The sequence below is a fragment of the Aquarana catesbeiana genome, linkage group LG08, assembly GCF_042186555.1.
Source record: "Aquarana catesbeiana isolate 2022-GZ linkage group LG08, ASM4218655v1, whole genome shotgun sequence".
NCBI classification, from domain to species: Eukaryota; Metazoa; Chordata; class Amphibia; order Anura; family Ranidae; genus Aquarana; species Aquarana catesbeiana.
This window is the reverse complement of record NC_133331.1, coordinates 142,689,858-142,713,044: the sequence shown is the minus strand read 5'-3', so window position 1 is coordinate 142,713,044 and position 23,187 is coordinate 142,689,858. Positions and strand designations below refer to the sequence as shown.

At 44.3% G+C, this 23,187-nt stretch overlaps 1 protein-coding gene across 1 annotated transcript in view; it reads right to left on the bottom strand.

The window, feature by feature from the left end:
• Positions 1-23,187, bottom strand: part of PIK3AP1 (phosphoinositide-3-kinase adaptor protein 1) — a 212,025-nt gene that overhangs the window by 69,991 nt on the left and 118,847 nt on the right. The window contains exons 9-10 of the mRNA XM_073596509.1: positions 21,404-21,496; positions 18,692-18,880 (exon numbers count right to left, since the gene is read on the bottom strand). Coding sequence (XP_073452610.1) covers positions 18,692-18,880; positions 21,404-21,496 — 282 coding nt within the window. The remainder of the gene's footprint in view (positions 1-18,691; positions 18,881-21,403; positions 21,497-23,187) is intronic.

The following is a 23,187-nucleotide window of genomic DNA, read 5'->3' as shown; positions in this document are numbered from 1 at the left end:
GAGAGAACCCAGGAGGTTCGCTTCCAGGCACACAGCTGCATTGGCTGTTGAGCGGACAAACCACCAGCGGACCGACACCAAAATGGCTGCCCAATAGTATACCTGGAAGTTAGGCAACGCCAACCCCCCACACCGCACAGGAAGACACAAGGTGGATCTAGCCAAACATTATCTAGGTCTCAGAAGAAGGAACTCTGCAACCAAACCAGTGAATTCCTGAAAAGATAATTAAACTTAGGGAGAAAAACCATCTTGATAAGGTTAATGCGTCCCAACAGGTTCAACGGAAGATTCCCACAAGAAACACACCTAGCTCTCAACTGCTCCATCACTGGTCTTTATTAAGGTCATAAAATTTATGCAGGTCAAGATGAATATGTACACCCAGATATTTGAAGGTATCTACGCATTTCAAGGGGGTGTTGGCCACGGTGACTCTCGACATACTATCCAAGGGAAAAAGCACTGACTTGGACCAATTAATTTGGACCCCCGAAAAGCGCCCAAACTCATCGAAGAGGACCAGGGCAGATCTCAAGGAGGAGTCTGCATCCTGCAGATAGAGTAGAGTATCATCTGCATAAAGTAATACTTTTTCCTCCAAGGAGCCAACCCTCATCCCCACCACCTGTTGGGATGCCCGGAGCAATATGGCCAGCGGCTCCAAAGCCAAGGAAAAAAGGGAAGGTGAGAGGGGACAACCCTGGCGTGTACCCCGCTGCAATGGAAAGCTCTCAGAGATCCTGCCATTAGTGCGTATACAAGCCGTGGGAGACCGATAGAACAGTTTAAGCCAGGTCAAAAATTGAGCTCCAAACCCATATCTGGCCAGCACCTCCCAGAGGTAGCCCCACTCCACAGAGTCAAACGCCTTTTCGGCGTCCAGGGAAGCAATGACCCTGGAGCAGCTATTGTCGTGAGCAATGGACAGATTTAGAAAAAGGCGTCTTAGATTGATATCAGTGCCCTTCCCAGGCATGAACCCCATTTGATCCACATGGATAAGTTCATCTAGGATCTGTGACAAGCGGTTGGCCAAAACTTTTGCCAGTATCTTGGCGTCCACGTTAATTAATTAAATTGGACGATATGATGCACAATCCTCAGGGTCCTTGCCCGGTTTGGGCACCAGCACAATCACTGCTTCAGACATAGACTCTGGGAGGGAGCCCCCCCGGGAGAGCTCTCCCAACAATCGGGTAAATCTAGGGGGCGAGAAATTCTTCATACGTGGAGTAAAATTCGATGGGAATCCCATCTGCCCCAGGGGTTTTTCCAGGTTGTAACTGGGACATAGCCTTCCGGACCTCCTCTAAGGTTATCTCCTGCTCTAGCCGTTCACTAGCCTGATGGGATAGGGTAGGAAACTCAACTCCATATTCAAATACCCGTTGAGCTGTGCTGAGCATTGATTTTTTGGTCATGTCAAGTCTATGAAGTTCCACCGCCCGAAGAGCAAATTGCATGAGCCATAGTTGGAAGGAGTTGGGTCAGCCACATAATTTTCCTCATGTGTCTCAAGTTTCTTCTCTAGGTCCTCCAGTGACTGCACAGACTGTTTTTGGCTGTTAGCAATACGGGAGATGTATTCTCCTCGCAACCACCCCTTAAATGCATCCCAAACTACTCCAGGATTTGCTGTGTTGTCATTTAATAACCAGTAGCCACAAATTGCTTCCGGGACATCTTCCTGAACCTTAGGGTCCACCAGCCAGTGACCAGACAGCCTCCACATTCTCCGGCCAACCGGGGGGCCCAGCAGCACCCTCATCATGAGATGGGAATGATCAGAAATACCCCTAGGGAGTATTTGTATGTTCGATACCCGCTGCAGCAACGACCGAGTTAAAAAAACATCAGGTTTATGCGGGAGAGGGTTCGAAATGTCGCAGAGTGACATGTAAACACCCTATCTGTGGGATGACAGTGGTTTTAGGCGTCAATTAGCTCGAAGGTAGCGGCCCATTGCAAAAGGTCAGGTGTCCGTCTACCCAGTGGCTGGAGTCTATCCAAGGCTGGGCATGGGGCCAAATTAAAATCCCCCATAAACACAACATTCTGCGTATCATAAGATATAACATCTTGCATAATATTGTATAAGAGCGAAATATCAGCGGGGGGGAGGCAGATACAATCCCACCAACACATATTTTGTTGAAGCTACTTCAGCATGTAAAATTATATATCTACCACTCGGGTCTGTCTTAATATGCAGAAGCTGGAAGGGGAGGGACTTATGTACCAGTATGCTGACACCTCTAGAATAGCTAGAGTAGGTAGCATGATAGTGGCTACCCACCCACGCCCTTTTGAGACCAAGGATTTGGGAGCCCACTAAGTGGGTCTCCTGTAAAACACAAATGTGGGGATTATATTTTTTAAGATACGTGAACACAAGGGACCGCTTAACTGCCGAGTTTAGTCCTCAGACGTTCCATGAAAGGACTGTAAAATTAGCCATGTTCATCAAATGAATAGTTTACAGCACAGTGAGCTCCAATACCGTGTGTAAGTAGCAGGGGTATTACCACTACCCGGACGGAGGACCACTCCTCAGCACAGAGACAATCATATAACTGCAGCATTTGTAAAACATATACCGTATTTATCGGCGTATAACACGCACTTTTTTCCCGTGAAAGTCAGGGGAAAATCGTGGGTGCGAGTTATATGCCGATCCATGCCGATCTCTGCCGTCTGTGAGGGCCGCCGACATTGAACGAGTCGAGCCGAGTGTACTGTGTACTCGGCGCCGCTCACAGTCACGCCCAGTCCCGCCACCTAGCCTTTACGCCCCACCATTGGACTGGTGTTGTGTCCATCATAGGGGCCAAGGGGCGGGACGGGGGCGTTACTGCGAGCGGAGCCGAGTAGCCGAGTACATGAGTAAACTCGGCTCGGCTCGGTCTATGTCGGCGGCGAGAGGAGCCAAAGATCATGGCAGCGGGGGCAGCGGCGCTAAATTTAAAACAAAAACATGCTGCAGATGGAAACTGAAAGGCTGCAGATGGAAACTGTAAGGCTGCAGATGGAAACTGAAAGGCTGCAGATGGACACTGGAAGGCTGCAGATAGAAACTGTAAGGCTGCAGATGGACAGTGGAAGGCTACAGATGGACAGTGGAAGGCCACAGATGGACAGTGGAAGGCTGCAGATGGACCCTGGGGAAGGCTGCAGGTGGACAGTGCGCAAGACTGCATTGATGGGCATTTAAAATGTAAGTTTTTTTCCTTAAACTTCCCTCCTAAAAGTTTTTTTCCTTAAACTTCCCTCCTAAACTTGGGTTGCGTGTTATACGCCGATAAATACGGTATTTTTTAGCCACATTGACATCCTCATTGAAAAAATGAAAAAAAAACCCAGTGAAAAAAAAAAAAATAAAAACAAAAATGTATCAGCAATGGTTGACCACCCCAACCCCCCACCTCGCAGACCCCCAAAACTGGAGTCATGCATAGTTCCCCAAACCTCAGTCTCCTCAGAGAAACTTAAACCAGGAGACGCGCTCTCAGTAGGCGGGAACAGTCAGTCACCCCCCCCCCCCTTGCAAATTCACAGGGGAGTGACTGTTATCCCTATGTAGCAGGCACCTACTTTTAGGTAGGTGACCTTTTCCCGGTAGTTTTCTGTGTCAGGTAAATTTGGACAGGCTTGTGCTATTAAAGCAGGCCTGTTGTTGTTTAAGTTTCATTTGAGTGGCAGGTAGTTTGTATGCTAGTCTTGGCCAATCATTAATGTGCTTGGTAATGCCCGGGACTCTCATATAAAAGCAGGGTCACATGGTTCCCAGGAGTGGAGTCCTGTCCTGTAGGAGCGAGAAAAGCCAGCCTGGTTCCCAGAGGGGAGAGGTTTCCCCCTCCGGGGAGCCAACGGAGCTCCCCCTTGCAAGAAGGGTGGGGAACCGGTCTCCATGGAGGAAGAAACAACATCTTACAGCATGTAATCGCTGGTGTCGTTGGCCGCCCCTGCGGGGAGGGGAGCGGGCCATAAAGGAAAAAAGGAACTAAGAATCATTGTGGGAGAAGTAACAACAAAGCGGAAGGAAACTGGGCGATCGATCGTTTATGAGTGGCACATGGACTATTGATCACGTGAGTGAAAGCCAAAGTGTCAGGAGGCACAGGCCGCCTCCGTCCACCGGGCTCTGCGCATGCACGGAGGACTCACGCTACGCCGTACACCCGTTCGCGGCCCGATGGTGCGGCGCGCGCGGGTGCACGGCGGTCCCCGTGTGCGCGCTGTGGCCGTGCGGGTGCCCGGCAGCGCGTCACGCTGACGCGCTCGCCGGAGGGCTACATCTGACGGCTCCAGCACCCAGTCGGGTTGCTGGTTTGTCGTCAGCTGTGCCCTGTTCCCTGTACCTGCTACTATTCCCTGTGTTTCCTAGTGTCTCTGTGCTGAACCTTGCCTGATTAACGGATTACTCTCTGCTTGCCTGATACCCCTGACCTCTGCCTGATTAACGGATTACTCTCTGCTTGCCTGATACCCCTGACCTCTGCCTGATTACCGGATACTCTCTGCTTGCCTGATACCCCTGACCTCTGCCTGATTACCGGATACTCTGCCTGCCTGATACCCCTGACCTCTGCCTGATTACCGGATACTCTGCCTGCCTGATACCCCTGACCTCTGCTTGATTAAACGGACTCTGCTTGCCTGATACCCCGGTTCTGACCTCTGCCTGAATTACGGACTTTGCTTTGCTTGATACCCCGGTTCTGACCTCTGCCTGAATTACGGACTTTGCTCTGCCCGATACCCCGGTTCGGATCTAACCACTTGTCTTTGCAGTTCCTCAGTACCCAACGGCTACCCGGACCTCCCTCCGGCCCTTCGGGGATCCTGCCACCACTGGAAGCCCGTGCCTCCGCGTGCCCCCAACTCCCTGTATCACTTCCAGGGGTCGGGTGCGCGTGGTCGTAAGGGCGAGCCGCTCTCGGCATCTTGGCCTCGGTGAGTATAGTCTTGACACAAAGGGAAGGATACTACCAGAGACTGAGGGTGGTTGGTACGCAAGTCAGTGAGATGGGCAGTGATGGTCTGTGACTTTGGGTTCAGCAATGCCCCAGGATTCCAATCAGTCAAGCGGGAGGAGTTATTCAGAGTGACTTTTCTTTAGCTCAGCTTGGAAGTACCATGCAGATGGGAAGTAGTAGTAAAAAGGTAGCGGCGAAGCTGCAAGCACACATATAGAGATATGGACTGTTCTTGAAAAGTCATGCAGATGAAGAAGTTATTCAGAGTGACTCTTTGTCAATTATTCTCTATCAAATCTACTTCCATCTTCCCTGATTGAAGAAATCACACAAAATGATTTCACAACTATCCGCAATTGATTCTAGTTTTCCTGCAAGAGACATTGAAAGATGATAATGTAACAAAAGAGCATCTCAAAAGAAGTCCTTCTTCCATCCCAGTTCATGATAATAAATAAAGCAAGTGAAAAAGCATTAAGGACTGTGATTTATGAATCTATGGGCTGCGAGGGTTGGGTGGTAAACGTGAATTACGGATATAACAATTATTTAGCGGCTCCTTCGGGGGTAAGCACTTCATGTGGGGGTGTCGTCCGGGATATCTGTTTCACGTTTGCCGCTAACCATCTCCCATAGCAACGAAATCTGCATTTCAGTAACTGTTGCCAAGATAGCCTGCAGTATAACAGTACCTGCCACCAGGGGTCGCTGGGGAGGACTTTGAAAATGTGCAGCTACAGTTCCTCGCGCGTTGAACCAACAAGTGGGGGGTGGAGCCACACCCCAGAGGAATCGTTTTCAGCATTCAGCGTGCCACGCGCCAGAGCAAGAAAGGCGGAGGAAGATGGCGAAAGGTGTTGGGAAAACACTTGCCATGCAACGGTTATCTGATTTGCAGGACCGGGTTCTGATTGACACCGGTGTTCGATTGGAGCTAACTGGAGGACTGGCATTGGGAGTGATTGACGGAGTGGAGAGGCTCTGCATGTTGTGTCCTGGATGCCTACGGTTGGAGTCACCGCCTGGGCTCAGTGTGGACATTGTAGTGTCCAGTTGACACGACTGGGACCTGTTCAACAAGAGGTCAAATACTAATCTGCTAACATTGTAACGGGACTTTGTCTGCCGCAAGAACAGGTGATTCGGAAGGCCGTAGAGGGTCGTGTATCACCTGCAGCAGCAGTGGAGGAGCTCCCGTCTGATTTGGCTGAATCGGAGCCACCAGGAGATCAGGTAGGATCTACTGGAAAAGCCTGTAGCCTGGCTGGGGACCCAGGGACTGTTGAAGTTGTTGCCCAGTCTTTGGAAGAAACCCCTGAGGAGCCGGTTAGCAGTAAGCCCTTTGATTTGCCCATCCGGAAGGAGCCTACATTACAGGAGGGGGATCCCTCGGGTGAGCCGGACAGGGTAGACAGAGGCCGGGCTGTAGATTGGGGATCACCACAGATTCTGCAAAAATATGGTTCTGTGGACAATCTGTTCGAGTGGTCATCTCCAGAAGAGTTTGATTCAAGTAGTGAGGAGGAATATTTCCTGGAAAGTTCAACTTTAGTGGAGGCTTCCATAGGAGTGTCAGGAAAGTTGTCTGGTACTGTTAAAGCTCCGGTACCCCCATTTAATGTGTCAAGTACTACCTTTCCTACTAGGCCAGTTACGTTTCAACAATGGGTCAGCAGGGCTACTGACGCTTGTGTTTTGCCTGGTAGAGGAAACGCTAAAGACTTGCCTAGACTCTCAAGATTCCAGAGAGAGGTTCAGCGAAAAGTAGCTCAAGAATGGGGCTTTGACTACCCCTATGTTCCGGAACATATTATGGACATTATTGAAGGTTCCCGGGAAACATGGGAGGATGAACTTGTGTGGGACTATCTTCACGTTCTTAAGCCAAAAAGGACACCTGACAGTGAGGTTAGGGTCCGGTTCAAAGACATGCATCGTGAATGGAGGCTTAGAAGAGCGATTCACAAAGATAGAGTATTGGTGGTAAAGGCTGGACAAAATACCTGTAGCTACTCTATCTCGGTGAGAGGACCAGGGGACAGTCGAAAGAGGTTGCCTGACCCGAGGTACTTTTGTGAGCAGGATTGTTGGAAGTGCATTAGTGCTAACCGCCCTATCCAAGGCCAAAACATTGCCTTCCACATGAAGGTAGAGAATGGCCTTACGTGAAAAGAAATGCCGTTTTGGAACCTGCCAAATCCTCTGATGGAAGAGAAAGATAACAAGTAATTCTGCGTTGCCAAAAAAAAGGGGGATAAGCAGGTAACACGGCCAATAGGATATAACCATATAACAATAAAACAAGAAAATTGTGTAGCGCTAAAAGTTCAACATGAAAACAATGTAGTCCAACCAATGATGAAAAATATCCAAGAAAAACTTAGAAGAAAGTCCTCCATGTATATAAGACTCATAAAAGTAAATAGTCTATATAAATTCAGTGACTTCGTGTGAGGAACAAATCAAATGTGTGACATCTGGAGTGAACACAGAAGAAACACACCACCACCAACAATAGGGAGGCTTACCAGATCATGTAGACCCAAGAGGACATACGCCCAACTGGGTCAAATCAGGCTTGGGTGGTGGGTGATTGTAGATGTTCCGGAGGGGTGGTGAGGATGGGAATCCAAGAGCAAACCAAGTACTAGTAGATCTCCGACGCGTTTCGTCCTCTTAGACATCGTCTGGGATTTCTTCTGTTCACTCCAGATGTCACACGTTTGATTTGTTCCTCACACAAATCCTCTAATGGACCTAGGTGGGGATTGTAATACCACCAACCCACCTCTACATCTCGTCCAATCAGAGAATGCCTTGCATTCTTTGAGAAAAATGCAAGGTGTTCTGTTAATGGTGCCCATGCCAAGTGGGCAACTCCCTGTGGTTATTTTGCAACAGGGCAGCCACTCAGCATGTGATCCGGAAGTGAGCAGTGATCACTGTCATAGTGGAGACTACTACAATGATTTTTAGCTTCCACAGGGATCCCACAGGTATAGCATATGCATACTTACATTGGGCTAGACCAATTGAACTATACTATAAAAATCATACCTAGAATTCAGCTTTTAAGCCAAACTCCCGGTAGTTTTTTTGTTTTGTTTTACATTTTGAATTAGTAGAGAAGAGGTAAGATCTCTGTTATTTCTGTTTGTTACACCATTAGGTACATTTTCCCCAGTTCCTACCTCTGTGACACCTGTACAAGAAATAACGGTAGTGGATATCAATGGGACAGCAAAGCACAGGGAGCCATATTGGTTTGAACCTTTCCTAACTCTATCAAAAACTTTTTTCGTTTATCTACAGAAAATCATCCCAATAGGGACACAAATGGGCATTAAAACCCAACAGAGGTTCTAACCCTTCCCCAAAATTGTCTGGAGTAAGGCTTTAAAGCAGTATTACACCCAAAAGCAAACATTTAATATATTGCAGTTTACTAATTGTTAGATGTGGTGGTGGCATTAGTTTTCTTTTCTTAGGCTTTCTTTAGTTAAACACTTAAGCCCTGGTAGGTTTACCCCCCCCCTTCATGACCAGGCCATTTTTTGCTATACGGGACTGCGCTACTTTAACTGACAATTGCGCAATCAAATAGAGCTTTCTTTTGGTGGTATTTGATCACCTCTGCTGTTTTTATTTTGTGCACTACTGTATAAACAAAAAAAGACCGATAATTTTGAAAATAAAATAATATTTTTTACTTTCTGCTATAAAACATACCCAATAAAAAAATGTAAAAGATCTAATTTCTTCATCAATTTAGGCCATATGTATTCTGCTACACATTTTTGTAAAAAAAATCCCAATAAGCATATATTGATTGGTTTGCACAAAACTTGCGTCTACAATCTATGTGATAAATTTCTGCATTTTTTTTTTTTTTACTAGTAATGCCGGCGATCAGTGATTTTTAGCGGGACTGCGACATTGTGTTGGACAAATCGGACACTAAGTGACACTTTTTGGGGACCAGTGACACTAATACAGTGACCAGTGCTAACAAAATGCACTCTCACTGTACTAAACACACTGGCTAGGAAGGGGTTAACATCAGGGACAATCAAATGGTTAAGTGTGCTCCTAGGGAGTGCATTCTAACTGTGGGAGGGATGGTTTAACTGTAGGAAAACAGAGATCCATGTTTCTGCTTAGCAGAAACAAAAGCTCTCCATCTTCCTCTCTGACAGAATGGTGGTCTGCCTTGTTTATCTACGATCAGCAGGTCCCGGCGGCCATTGCGTCCACCGGACCCGCTGATTGGCTTCCACTGTATCCAATCACAGCGGGAGCAGGCAGTGGCATTGTTAGGTGGGTGCGGGCCGCACCCGGGTGACACCCTCCAGAGGGGTGACGCCCATAGGTAGAGGCACGCACTGCTAACACTGCCCGCTGCCCTGATCTGCGCCTTAGGTCTTGCGCTGTGTACCTCAGTGCAGCGGACTGAAGCTGCCTCCCCCTCCTCTCTGTTTACATCCACACAAGAGGAGGAGGAGCCTGAGGGACACACACGGCTGTGTGTATCTGTCCGCGCTGTTCTGAGGTCTGTAAACTTTATGTATATGTGGGTGGACATGTGCAGGGGGTGTCTATACTATTGGGGGGGGTCTGCACTGAGGGGGGATTCTATACTAATGGGGGGTCTGCACTGAGGGGGGATTCTATACTAATTGAGGGTCTGCACTGAGGGGGGATTCTATACTAATGGGGGATTCTGCTCTGAGGGGGGATTCTATACTAATGGGGGCCTGCACTGAGGGGGGATTCTATACTAATTGGGGCTCTGCACTGAGGGGGGATTCTATACTAATGGGGGGTCTGCACTGAGGGGGGATTCTATACTAATGGGGGCTCTGCACTGAGGGGGGATTCTATACTAATGGGGGGTCTGCACTGAGGGGGGATTCTATACTAATGGGGGGTCTGCACAGAGGGGGGATTCTATACTAATGGGGGGCTTGCACTGAGGGGGGATTCTATACTAATGGGGGGTCTGCACTGAGGGGGGATTCTATACTAATTCTGCACTGAGGGGGGATTCTATACTAATGGGGGCCCTGCACTGAGGGGGGATTCTATACTAATACCACTGGGAGCAGGTTGCCAGCGGCGCGCGCGCCTAAGACCCTGTGCATGATATCACGTACAGGTACGTGATTTCGAGCAGGAGGGCCACCCTGCTGCAGTATTTCGGGGCGGGGCGGTCCTTAAGTGGTTAATCTTCTTCTGGTGAACCAGCTAGTAAGTCTGTTGTTTTTCAACAGAACAAGTTCTCCCGCAGATGTAGCAGTTAGAGGGATAAGACAAATCATTTACTACTGTCAGGAGTACTTACATGGTCAGCTTTTATTTATTTATGTAAAACCTTTATCCCAGAATAAAAAAAAATGTTCCTGTAACTGCAGTGTGAGCTGGAGTTTGGCTTCAATTTTGGTCCCTAAATAAGCGTATATTGAGTGGTTTGCACAAAAGTTATAGCGTCTACAAACTATGGAATATATACTGGAATTCTTTTTTTTTATACTAGTAATGGCAGTGATCAGCGACTTATAGTGGGACTGCGATATTGCAGCGGACAATCAGACACTAACTGACACTTTTAACACTTTGCGGGAACCAGTGACACTAATATAGTGATCAGTACTAAAAATATGCACTACCACTGTACTAATGACACTGGCTTTGAAGGGGTTAAACATCTAGAGTGATTAAAGTTAACTGTGTGCCTTGCCGGTGTTTTTGTGTACTTTATGTGCTGCTTTTACTAGGGGAAGTGATGGGTTTTATTCCTTGCTTTGCAGGGACACAAAATCCATCCCTTCCCCCCTGCCAGAACTGAGATCTGCCTTGTCAACATAGGCAGATCTCTGTTCTGAGTCACTGCCTGACGATCGGCAGGTGCCGGTGGACATCGAGTGCCAGTCCCCAGCAGATCGGCTTCTGCTGTAAATAATCACAGCAGAAGTGGCCCGCCGGTGGTTCACGCATGCCCCCTGTAGGCGGAAGTGCAGAATCCCATCTATATACGTGATCCTGCATAGGAGAGCCGCCCTGTAGCAGTAAATCTGCTATGGGGCGGTCAGTAAGTGGTTAAACATATGCACTATGTAGCACACTTTAGTCCATCAAGTCCTTTCAGCAGAACTCCAGGCAAAAGTAGCCCATTAAAAGACAAAATAACAAAACAATCTTTTGCTGTAATTTGAGCTCATGATGTCGCTGTAACTCTTTGCCCTCGCTTCCTATTGGCATGCTTTTGTCAGCACATGAACTGATTTGGTCCTTTTGCTGCCACTTCTTCTCACATTCCAGCCCTGCTGTATAGGAGACTGCAAGGGGCTATTCCTAGGTCAATTGCAAATATTTACTCCACTTTGATTTAAAAAAATAAATAAAGTATATCTATGATCAAAATGTAAAATCATATATTAATTTACACATTGCAATTTATTTATTTTTTCTAGTCTTCTCCTATTAATCTGAATGATCTTGAAATTTGTAAACTTACTTTGTGAAGATCCCCACACACTTTCTTGAATTCTGTGACACATATTCACTATCCCCTGTGAGTAGGCACTGCTGCGTCACAGAATTCACAGAGCCTGTCCTCTAAACTACAAAGGTACAAGGAGGAGGAGTTTCAGGAGGCGGAGTCAATACAGGAATCACTACTTGCCAGCAACAAGGTACCATGGGACATGTAGTCCTTAGAAATTGTAAGTAAACAGCAGAGGAGAAGCTTCAAAGCATGCAGGGAATCCAGGAAGTTTTGGAAAGGGATGACCAGCAGACAGGCAGAATTCACAATAGGAAAGTGGCTTTTTCAAGTAAGCTTATATTGGATTGTTAAATACAACTGGTTATTTTTGTTAATAAAATGCTGATATAAAATGAAAATGTATACGGTTGACCATAGATTTCCTTTTAGAATGTATGTAATAATTATCACAGAGTTGCATTAATCTGTGTCTTTTATATTTGCCTAGAGTTTAGCTTTAATATAACAGTGCAACTGCAGCAGCTAATGAGATTTTGTCATCAATGATTACATTAAACTAAAAAGTCAGCTGCAAGCCCTGTGATGAGGAAGGCATATGGCCACTGGAAACTAGATCCAACACATTACAGAGCAGTAGAAAGAAGGCCTGGGGTCAGCATGTGACATGGCCAGAGTAGGTAAGTATTTGGGGCTTTTACATTCTATTAAAGCAAAAATGTCAGCATGGTAGTGCTTTCTGTGCTATAACTAAACCATGGTTCTGCCCCCCTTTGCCATCCCCCCCCCCAACTTTCTCAACCCTCGCTTACCCAAAACTGAGATTTCTTAAATAAAAAAAGGAAATACAAACACAGCTTTCTCTGCTTCTCTTTTTTATGCAAAGTATGTAGATAATTATTTCCAGTAGATACTCCAAATGAGGAAGTGTGTGTTAATGTAAGTTTTCTGTATCTGACAAGTGTATAGATGAATCTGTCTTTTGTCTTTTCTTTGCTTTACAAAATTTATTTCAGTAGCAATGCTATATACTATAACTTATATAGTAGTTCTACTTGATGTATATAGCTATACATCAAGTTGAACTATAAATGGCTAACTATACAGCTGAAATACATACAGATGAAATTTTTCGGAATTCTTTTTCGGAAGATTCAGGCATTTCTGCCAGATCAGTTGGGTGTGTAATCTTCACAAACAAAAGTACAAAGCCAATACATCAGATATTCAGCGCTCTGAACATATAGAATGGCAAGATAAATGCTCATATGGAGGTGTAACAATATGAAAATTGTTCCTGTGGCTCCTGAAATCCAGATCTGGGGAGGATCCAGTCCAGGCACATGAAAAGGAAACACAGTAGCAGGGCGCAGGAATTAGTAAATTAATATCATATCACTTTATTACAGTAAAGCACCCTTACATCTAAAATGCACATCATCCAGCCTCAAGTGCAGTGGGTAGTTGCTACAGCAATAAGCAGAGAACGTCCAGACTGGCTGACCAGGAGCCTCTGAGCAGTGAATTCAGACCCGCCAAAATGGATCAGAGCCAGCAGTGTCTGCGGTCGTTCCTCGTGCAACTCTTGGTCTGTGTGGGGAGTAAACTCACAGGAGTGGGCAGCCTCTAAGCGTTTCAGGGGCACCGTCCTTTTTGTCAAACCTGTCAGGCTCCTGGATTGGTCACTTCTGTGATTATTGCTATACCAACTACCCGCTAAACTGGAGGCGGGATTCTGTTCATTTTAGATGTAAGTGTGCTTTATTGTAATAAACTGATGTGATATTGGTTTACTAATTTCTGCGCTCTGCTGCTGTTTTCTTTTCAGATGTGAAATCTTCTTGCAAACTACACTGCAGTTAAGCAATACAGCATGGTCAATTACCCATCCCAGTCTGTGATTGAACAATGAAAGAACACACGCGTGTTGTTAATCTGCCTTCCTGTTATTTTGTTCAAAACAGAGGCACTGTGCTTATCAATAGATTCCTAATTGGCTCAGAGTTCTGACCCTCCTTCTTCCAGGGTAAAAATGCATTTAATGAATTTCTGATGAATACAAAACTGGATTAAAAGATATTTTTGTACATGTCAGTTTTTGTAGTCAAGTTTAATTTTCCACAAATCTAAGAAATACATTTTTATTTATGCTGTAGATTTTTTAAATATCTAAACTGAGATCTAGTTTTCTAAGTACCTCTAACAGCGACAAGTATAATAAGGTAGGTTGTATGGTACTCATTGTCCCTCACTACTTATAGGGTGCAGGTTAAAAGCCTATGTCAGCAATTTTTGGCTCACTTTTGCATTTTCAGTTTTGTATTCCCATAAAAGTCTATGGAAATGCAAAATTGCCTTGAAGCAGGTCAAATGCAGATCAGAGAATGTTAACCGATTTCTTATTAAACTTGGAAGTGTCTCAAACTGATGTCATCCTGATAGCAAAGGCACAAGCCCGAAGCTTGTTGACACAGGCCCTTAAAGGGGTTGTAAAGGTTCACGTTTTTTCACCTTAATGCATCCTATGCATTAAGGTGAAAAAAAATCTAACAATACCGCCCCCCCCCAGCCCTGCCATTTTACTTACCTGAGCCCATTCACCTGCTACGCTCGCCCCCGATTTCCTCTTCGCTGCTCAGCCTGGCTGTTGAGTAGCTAGAGTGGATGGATTGAAAGCAGCGCAGCCATTGGCTCTGGCTGCTGTCAATCACATCCAATGATGCGGCGCCGGGGGGCGGGCCGAGTGATACAGTCAGCGGCTCTAGCCACTGGCTGTATCACGGGAGCGCGCCCGCAAGAACTAAACACCATGCGAGAGAGCTTGCATGAAGATGTTTAGTTCTTGTGGGGAGGAGCTGAGACAGCCACCGAGGGACCCCAGAAGACCAGGTTCAGGGCCACTCTGTGCAAAACGAGCTGCACAGTGGAGGTAAGTATAACATGTTTTTTTTTTTTTAATTACCTTTACAACCCCTTTAAGAGTGCTTGTGACTCTTGTGACGGAACACAGACACCCTAACTGGGTATCTCCGCCAAGAAGCTGCTTCCCAAAGCTCTGGAACACGAGACCAGTGAATCTGGCTATAGCCACTCCAAGAACTAGACAACACCAGTTTTGGAGTAAACCAGAATAAGAACTGTTTATTTGAACAAGAATACAGGCTTTTATACACTTGAGAAGGACATTCCCCCCTCCTGATCATATTACCCTAACAATACAACCTGCAGACAGGAATATATTTACAATAACCAACATATACTATAAACATGACCTTAATTAGGCACCTGGACAACTCAGTGCCCACCCAGACTATTCAGGTCAGACTTGCCATCAGCGAGCTCACACATTACAATGGACATTTTCATAAGTATAAACACAGCCCACAAGGGTAGTGTGCTAGTAGACAATAGCTGAGTTAATTAGCACAAATAACAATGGGTGAAAGACCTTTAGGGGGCACACTAGACCTACTTGCAATAAACACATTATAGCAGACATCCCCAGATAGGTGGCTTGCTGATCACATCAGCATTTGCTATGAGTCCCACAGTGTGAAGCCATCCTTGCTGGAAATGTGGCATATAGGCCCTTAACATGGATCCCAAAGTCTGTGTGTCTTGGGGAGACATGGAATTGAATCCAAAGTAACATTACTCCAAAGGTCCACAGGCATATGCCTCACAAAGAGCAGTGTTCCCTTAAAAGCCAGGGCCCATAGTCAGTAGGCAAGAGACTAACATTCAGTCCCCTCCAAAAGCCTCTGTCCCGAGAAAGTCTGTCACAACTCTGACAAACAGAGGCAGACAACCCAGATGAAGGGGACACTGTTATTTCCTTGAAATTAGTAGGCTATACACCTCTATGAATAATAAAAATATCTATGATCTAGATTATCCAGCTGCCTATTTTCATTGAGGTTCATCCCTCCAATGTGGAGTTGAGCGCTCGCTATACTGGTTTTTAATTAATTTTCATCTTACCTATTTATATCAGAGCACTGTTGTGTAAAGTAAACTACCTGGTTTCTTCCCACTACCTGATTGACTTTTCTTAAGCCTAATTATATCTTTACTTCTATTCGTAATAAAATGGGCACAGTAGTTAAAGCCAGCACCCAGTTGGAAAGTACCATCTCATCATTCCAAAAATGAGTCTGACTAATGCCAATGCCAAGGTGCCACATCCCTAACACTGCTTAAAGCGGGGGTTCACCCACACCGCCAAAAAAAAAAATATTAAAAGCCAGCAGCTACAAATACTGCAGCTGCTGACTTTTAATACATGGCCACTTACCTGTCCCAGGGTCCAGCGATGTCGGCAGGGGACGCCGAGAACCAGCTCGGTTCTCGGCAGCTGCCGCTGCCATCCTAGGTGAGGGAATCAGGAAGTGAAGCGTTGCGGCTTCACTTCCCGGTTCCCTACTGCGCATGCGCGAGTCGCGCTGCGCGTCCCTAGTGGTCCCCGCTCTCTGCTGGGAGCTGTGTGTTCCCAGCAGACAGCGCGGTCGGGACGGGAAGAGGCATAGACTCCCATGGGAGTCTATGCCGGAAGTGGGTGCAAATACCTGTCTTAGACAGGTATCTGCACCCCCCTCCCCCCTGAAAAGTGCCAAATGTGACACCAGAGGGGGGGAGGGTTCCGAAAAGCGGAAGCACATTTTTGTGTGGAACTCCGCTTTAAGGAAAATTGAGAACCCAGACTGGGATTTTTTAGGCACCGATTGAACCACAAACTATTAAAAAAATACTAAAATATTTTATTGAACATCAGATAAAAAGAAGAAATTCTGATAAAAACAATTTGGCTGATACATAGCTCAATGTTTTTCAAAATCATGATCATCACTGTAACAAGCAATAATAGTGTTTAAAAAAATGTAAAGAAAAAAATAGCAAAAAAAATTAAAAAAAAAACATTATTGTTAATTTTTTTACATACTGTCACCAGTCAGTATCCCCGATCACCTCCACACCAGTCATATGATGCTGCACTGGTGAGGGCTGGTAAAAAAAAATTGTGAAAAAAAGCAACATTTTTTTAAATTTCTTTATTTTCCCAAAATTTGTGACAAAAAATTACAACTTAAAAATCTTGCCATGCCTCTTACTAAATACCTTGGACTTACTACTTTCCAAAATTGGATAATTTGGGGGTATTTTTACTGTACTGGCATTTTAGGGCTTCAAGAAATGAGATAGACAGTCAGTACATCAGGACTGAAGAATTTTCAAATATACTGTATATACCATGGTTTGTATAATTTTCACATAGACTAAATAATATACACCGATTTGGGTTATTTTTTACCAAAGAAATGTAGCAGAAAACTGTTTTGCCTAAATTTATGAAAAAAAAAAAAAAAAACCAGAAACTAAGAAAAGGGTGTTTTTTTTATTCAAAATTTTTGGTATTTTTTCGTTTTATATAGCAAAAAAAAAAACCCAGCTCCGGTCTGAGGGGCCTTTGGGCGTCGCGGACCAGAGCCCTCCCCCCGCCTCTTTTCTCTCCTTTCTTCTCCCTGCTTTTCTTCTTATTTGTTGAATAAGGTGCTTGATGGGTACAATCTATGTACTAATAAAAAGTACACATTGTCTTTTTATCGACAAACGAGCATCCTGTACTGTGCAAATTATATCATATTTGAATATATTGCTATTGTTTTTTATACCTAATGTGAAAACGTTAATAAAAACATTGAAACAGAAAAACATAAAAACCCAGTGGTAATTAAATACTACCAAAAGAAAGCTCTATTTGTGTGAAAAAAATGATATAAATTTCATTTGGGTACAGTATTGCATCATCAAGCACTTGTCAGTTAAAGCAGTTATTTGCTACTAGAAACTTGGAAGGGGATTTGGGGTGATACAGAACACTCCAAAACAGGACGTATTGCTGGCAGAGTACACTTCTTGCTTAGCAGCTTTAGCACTAGTATAGGAAGACTGCAACAGTCCACTGTTCACGGCTGGGGACCATGAAATAGTATAAGCACAGGTAAAGACAGACTGGAAAAGTCCACGGTTCATGGCTAGTGACCATAAAGCAGTATGAGCACAGGTAAAGGCAGACTGAAACAGTCCACGGTTCATGGCTGGAGACCATGAATTTAGGTGCAACACAGAAAAGAGGTTTTACTCACAGGATCCTGGAACAAGATCAGTCCATAGGTGCAGCCTCCTGTAAAGTAGTCCAGCTTACAGTTCAAAGGGCTTCAGGGACAAGCAGCCCCCCTCATCTTAGCTCACAGATGCATCCTCACACGGAAAAAAAAAAACAATCTCCTCAACTCCAGACTATTTAACAGCAACTCAGCCACCATTTGGGCACACATCCCCAGGGATAGGCTAGCCTTGTTTAATACTCAGGCTGGTCATTTGAAACTTCCTCTGAAAGCAGTGGGAAGTATTCTAACTCTCACTCTGTTAAGCTTTGAACAGACCAGACCCAACAATCACTGCTTCTCTGATTTCAGCAGAAGCCAAAAAACTTAACCTACCTAGCAACCTAACTAGGAGGGTGCTACATCATGAAAAAATATACAGAATCTGTAGTATATTCAAGAGATCTATAGCCCTGGTGTCTAAGCTTTGGCACATACAGCCCTCAGGGCCCCTACAGGCAGTGGTCTGTGCTGTCACTTACTCAAGCCAGTGAAAGAAAAATATTGTTTAAATTGGCTTCTAGTAGTTAATGGTTTGGGTTTCTTTCATGCTATCTTACTTTTTTCTGTGCTGTCCATCCCTTTTCTCTTTTCATGTTTTATTTTTTTCCCTGATCTTTAATAATTGATCTTACTGAGAGAAACACCAAATGTAGCACAAGTCATTTTTAAAGGGCTGCAGAGAGGACAAATGTGGAAGTGTAAACTTGTTAAAGGTCTATAATAAGTAAAGTATCGATCTCTAGCAGTCCGATGTAACATGTATCCACCCAATGTCTGTCTCCTGAAAAATGTCCACAGTTTCAAAAAAACTCCTTTAGCATGTTTTGTTTGCAGTCTCTGACCATCTCCTGTTCAGTCTCTGACAGCTTTCTGTAGCAATAAATTCATACAAATATTATGTCAGGCCCTTTCATGATGTCAGGGGCTGTACTTGAGCGTTCCCATATCAAGCAAGGTGACCACTACGTGTCTATAGATCTTAACTCAGAGTAAAATTATTATTTTAACATAAAACTTTGATTGTTAAAAACTGCAGAACTCACCCTGTGAAATGAAAGGTTCTGTTTCTGGAGGGTCCTCTGGTCTTGGGATGGGTATAGGCGGCCGATACGTTAGTGTAGTTGAGGAAGAAGTAGCACTACTCACTGTATCATAATCTTCATTACTACATTGTTGGTAAGTACCTTCCATGTCATTGCCATATTCTTTATCATAAATGCCCAGGCTACTTCCTAGCAATTTCATTAAAACAAATATAATTTATTAGCTTCAGATAATAGTACAGGCATATTACTCTTGTAATATTGTATTTGTATAATATTATTTTGAGCATCATGTTTGAAAATATGTATTAGTAAAAACATTATGTAATGCAGCTGTTTAACAGGTATTTTGCAGAGTACAGTCCTTTTGAGGGCAGTTTAGGGTGCTCTTGAGATCAATTGTTTACTTAGGGCCTGTGTCAATGGATTTGTTCACATTAAAAATGCAATCTCTCTATACAATTCAGTGTGAATACAAATGCATCTTGAAGCAGGTTGATGCTTATAAGAAGGTCAGTTGTACCTGTCAGTGAACTGTGAATGATCTCGGAAGTTTCTCAAACTGATCTGAAACGCAAGTGTAATTGCACTTAAAAGTAAGCTGCATTTGCCCATCAGCTCAAGCTCAAAGCCTGTCAATACACGCTCTAATAAAGGCTTTGGTGCTTGGTACTCCACAAAGCATTGAAAGCAGTGTAGCAATGTGGACTACAGTCATAATATTGTGCAATTCCCCTTCATTCTTCACCTATAGACCTATCCCTCTAGTGCTGGGCGCAAGTGACTGTCATCATATCTCTGAGCCTAACCAAAAAGGATTGTGGGACTGGAAGTCTTTCAGACCGGCGATTCCGTTGTGTCACATTACATCTGGACTACACATTCCGAGGAGACCTTGCTACAACCCGAGGAGACTCCTGGGAGGAACTGTAAAAGAGTCAGGAGATCCGCCCCACGCTCTCTTCTTCTTGGGCCTTGCCGAGTGCACATCTCCCTGTGGCGGGGGAGAGGCTGCAGCCTACCTCGTGGTGATCGAGTGATTCCAACACAGCTCCGGAGGGCCTAACCCTGCCACCCACCTAACCCCAGACACCTACGTGGCACCCACCCAGTAGATCTACACTATGGTCATCCGCACCCAGCAGCTGTGGGTCATCGCTGTACAGACACCTTTACCTTGGGAACACTTTACTGCAATTCTGTTTGGAACACTGTACATAGACGCCTTTACCTAAAACCATTTCAAGAAGTATTACTAGCCTGTTTAAGCCTTTCGGCTTACTATCACATCACTGTGCTCTATTGGATACAATCTAATGAGCTCCAACTGCGGGTGAAGACTATCAGGCCTGCATCTTGGACATTGCTGTTGTTATTACCATTTAAAGGGCCCTATTCCATCCCTATTCTGTCTTATCTCTCATTAGGATATAAAGGTTGAATAGGCCGGCCTGGGGTTCCCCTTTACTGTGTGACTGCCTGTCCTGATAGTTAACCCTTTACTGTCCTTACGGTTTATGATCCAGGTGGTACTTCATTGTACATATATGTGAATTATGCTTTTGTGCTGTTGAACTGTTTCTAAGCTGTCTTGTCTGGAAACTATTCTTCCGAGTCTGGGCTGTTATCCAGAACTCGGTTGACCAATTACCTTCCTTTGTGTATCAACACCACCTTACTTACTCCAGTAAAAGCTTAGATAATATAAACATATTTGACTTGTGTGATGTGTCATTTAAAGCTGTTGTAAAAGATGTCTGAATCCAGAGTGCCAGGTAGGTTGGAATGTTCACAGGGTCATGGCGATGCAGAAAAACAGGTAAATGCAAGAAGGCCTCAAGGGGGCCATGCTACAGCAGTATTCAAGCTGAGGGACATGACTCCAGATGGGGGTCTTGTTATTATTTAGAAGAGAGGCCTTCAATATGCACTTATGTTTACACATGAATCTATATTCTTGGAGGCACGAGGCTCCACAAAAATATGTATTACATCTAAAAATCTAAATTGTTAGTGCACTGTGAATACCTCACCGGCTATTAATGAGTAGTGAAGTTAAAAAACAGTGAAGTTAAAAAAATCTATAATGGGTAAGTCATTGAGCTCATTGCACATATTACAATCTCCTGTAAATCTATCAACTATATAGTGCAAGGACCTTTATGGTTGAATACAAATTTAATGGAAAGATAAGGTAGTCTTGATATAGGATATCGTACAAAGATTGTACAGCAAATCCTAGTACACACTATTAGGTTTTCTTTTGTTCAACCCAGCGGGCTGAACAAAAACAACTGAAGAACTTGGGAGGAGTTGCTGTACTAACTATGCAGTGTTAGTACAGCAATCTCCCCTGTTGAGCTTTTGTGTTCTGACAGGGAGACTGACCCCCCCCTCCGCCAGAACACGCCGGTCAGCGCTCTCAGCCATTGGCTGAGAGCGCTGATCGGATGACATTCGGCAAACCTTTTTCGGTCATGCCCCTTCGATCTTATTTGGTCATATCCCTTCGACGGAATGTCGGCTGGTTTCTATTGAACCGGCCGATGCCGCCCGATATTTAGCCCGTTTGTGCGTCTCTTTAGATAGTAACATCTATAGTGAGCAGCATGAAGTGCAATGATACACACAAAAATAGCGTCATATGAAAGGTGGGGAACAAGAAACACAGTACCATTGTAATTATTTTTAACACCTTCAAAACTTACTTACCTTCCAAAATTTTACGTAGCATTGAATCTTGTGCAGTCAGGCCATGTTTTTCCGGTGATGGATCATGGCTTTCTATTTGCCTCATATCGATATCTGAAAGTCAATATTAAATAGTTCATTTGCACACTCCTTTAAAACATTCAAATGCCCTAGTGGAGAAAACAGTAAGCACCATTTAAACACGAAGACAAATTCAGAAGTGCTATAATAGTGACCAGTCATGTAAAATTTCATTCCATTATGATCCTATTATATCACACACTTGCCCATTTTTTCAAAGAGTGAAATGAAGTGAAACTGTTATTTCTGTCACTGCACCCACTAGAGTGATTGAGTACAAGTTTTAATGACAACAGGAAGTAGGGAAAATCTCCCCAATGCTTACATAAACAGCAATAAAAAATTGATAGTGTTCTCATTTACTCTACATTTATTAAGATTTGGGTTTTAAGAAAATAGTAATCCAAAGTAATTACAATAGATTTTGCAATAACAAACAGAATAAAAAAAGAATATCTGTGAGTACATTTGAATCGGATTGATTTTGCATTCAAATAGCAAGTAGTCAAAATAAAAAGTACATCAGGAAACACTATGTCATGGTTATTGTGTCTGTAATGTTTAGGACAAATTGTCCAAGAAAAAAAAAAAAAAGAGAATTATATGCGGCAATCCAAAACAGAACAGTAATAAAGCATAGAAAACATGAAGGGGGATTTGTGTTTAAGAGGGAATGAGGGTGAATCTGCAATGGGCATTCCCTGAACACATACTTCTTTTTAAGGCACACATTATGTATTGGGTATGATATAGGAAACAGAATAATTTGATTTATGATAGGCAGGCATATAAATTAGAGAGACTAATTCTAATTCTAAGAGACTAAACCTTCCAATAAAACAAGGATGTGAACAAATAATGTTGGGGTGAACACTGAAATGTTGGACTATGTCTCTAGGGCCTAGGGATATCTAAAAAAATTGATTGGGTTCTAACACTTTAAAACCCAACCACAGTCAAACATATTGTATTATTTGGTGAGAAAGGGTTAACCCATAAAGGCTTTTATTTTTGTTCCATTGGGTAGATTTCCTTTCATATCCCATGTTGGCAAATTTAGGGAAAAATCCCCCTGATAGTAAAAAAACACAGCAAAAAAATCTTACAGAGACTCTAACCCTTCCCTAATCTATCCCTTATCTGCTCTATCCAGAGCAAGTGTCAGGAAATGGCTAAAGAACTGGCAATCTTACCAACAGCCATCATGGCTGCATCAGGCACGCTCCCATGCGTATTGGCATACGCAGATGCAAGGCTGCGCGATCCGGCGTACACAGATGAGCAACAACGCTAACGGATGTACACATATGCGCGAGGGCGCTAACAGGCATACGCAGATATGCAATGGTGCCTCCTGGCCAGTGCATTGCTGGATTATCGTCAGCTCCCCTGTGCCCCTTTGCTCCTGTGTTTCCTGATCTCTGACCTCCCGTTACCGACCCGGCTTGCTTAACCTGTTATCCTGATCTCCTGGTTTGACCTCTGACTTGTACTACTAACCCTGCTCTTGTCTGCTCCACCGTGTTTGATCTCGGCTTGGATCACCGACTCTGCTGCAACCTGTCTCACAATGTATGACCCTGGCTTGTTCCAGTTCTGCTACCTGAATCTCACATTGACTGATTTACCGTGCATGACCCCTGGCCTGGCTCCTGGTTCTGTTTCCGGTAGACATGTGCACAGCCAAAAAATTCGTTCATGTTCGTTTCATTAGTTTATTATTT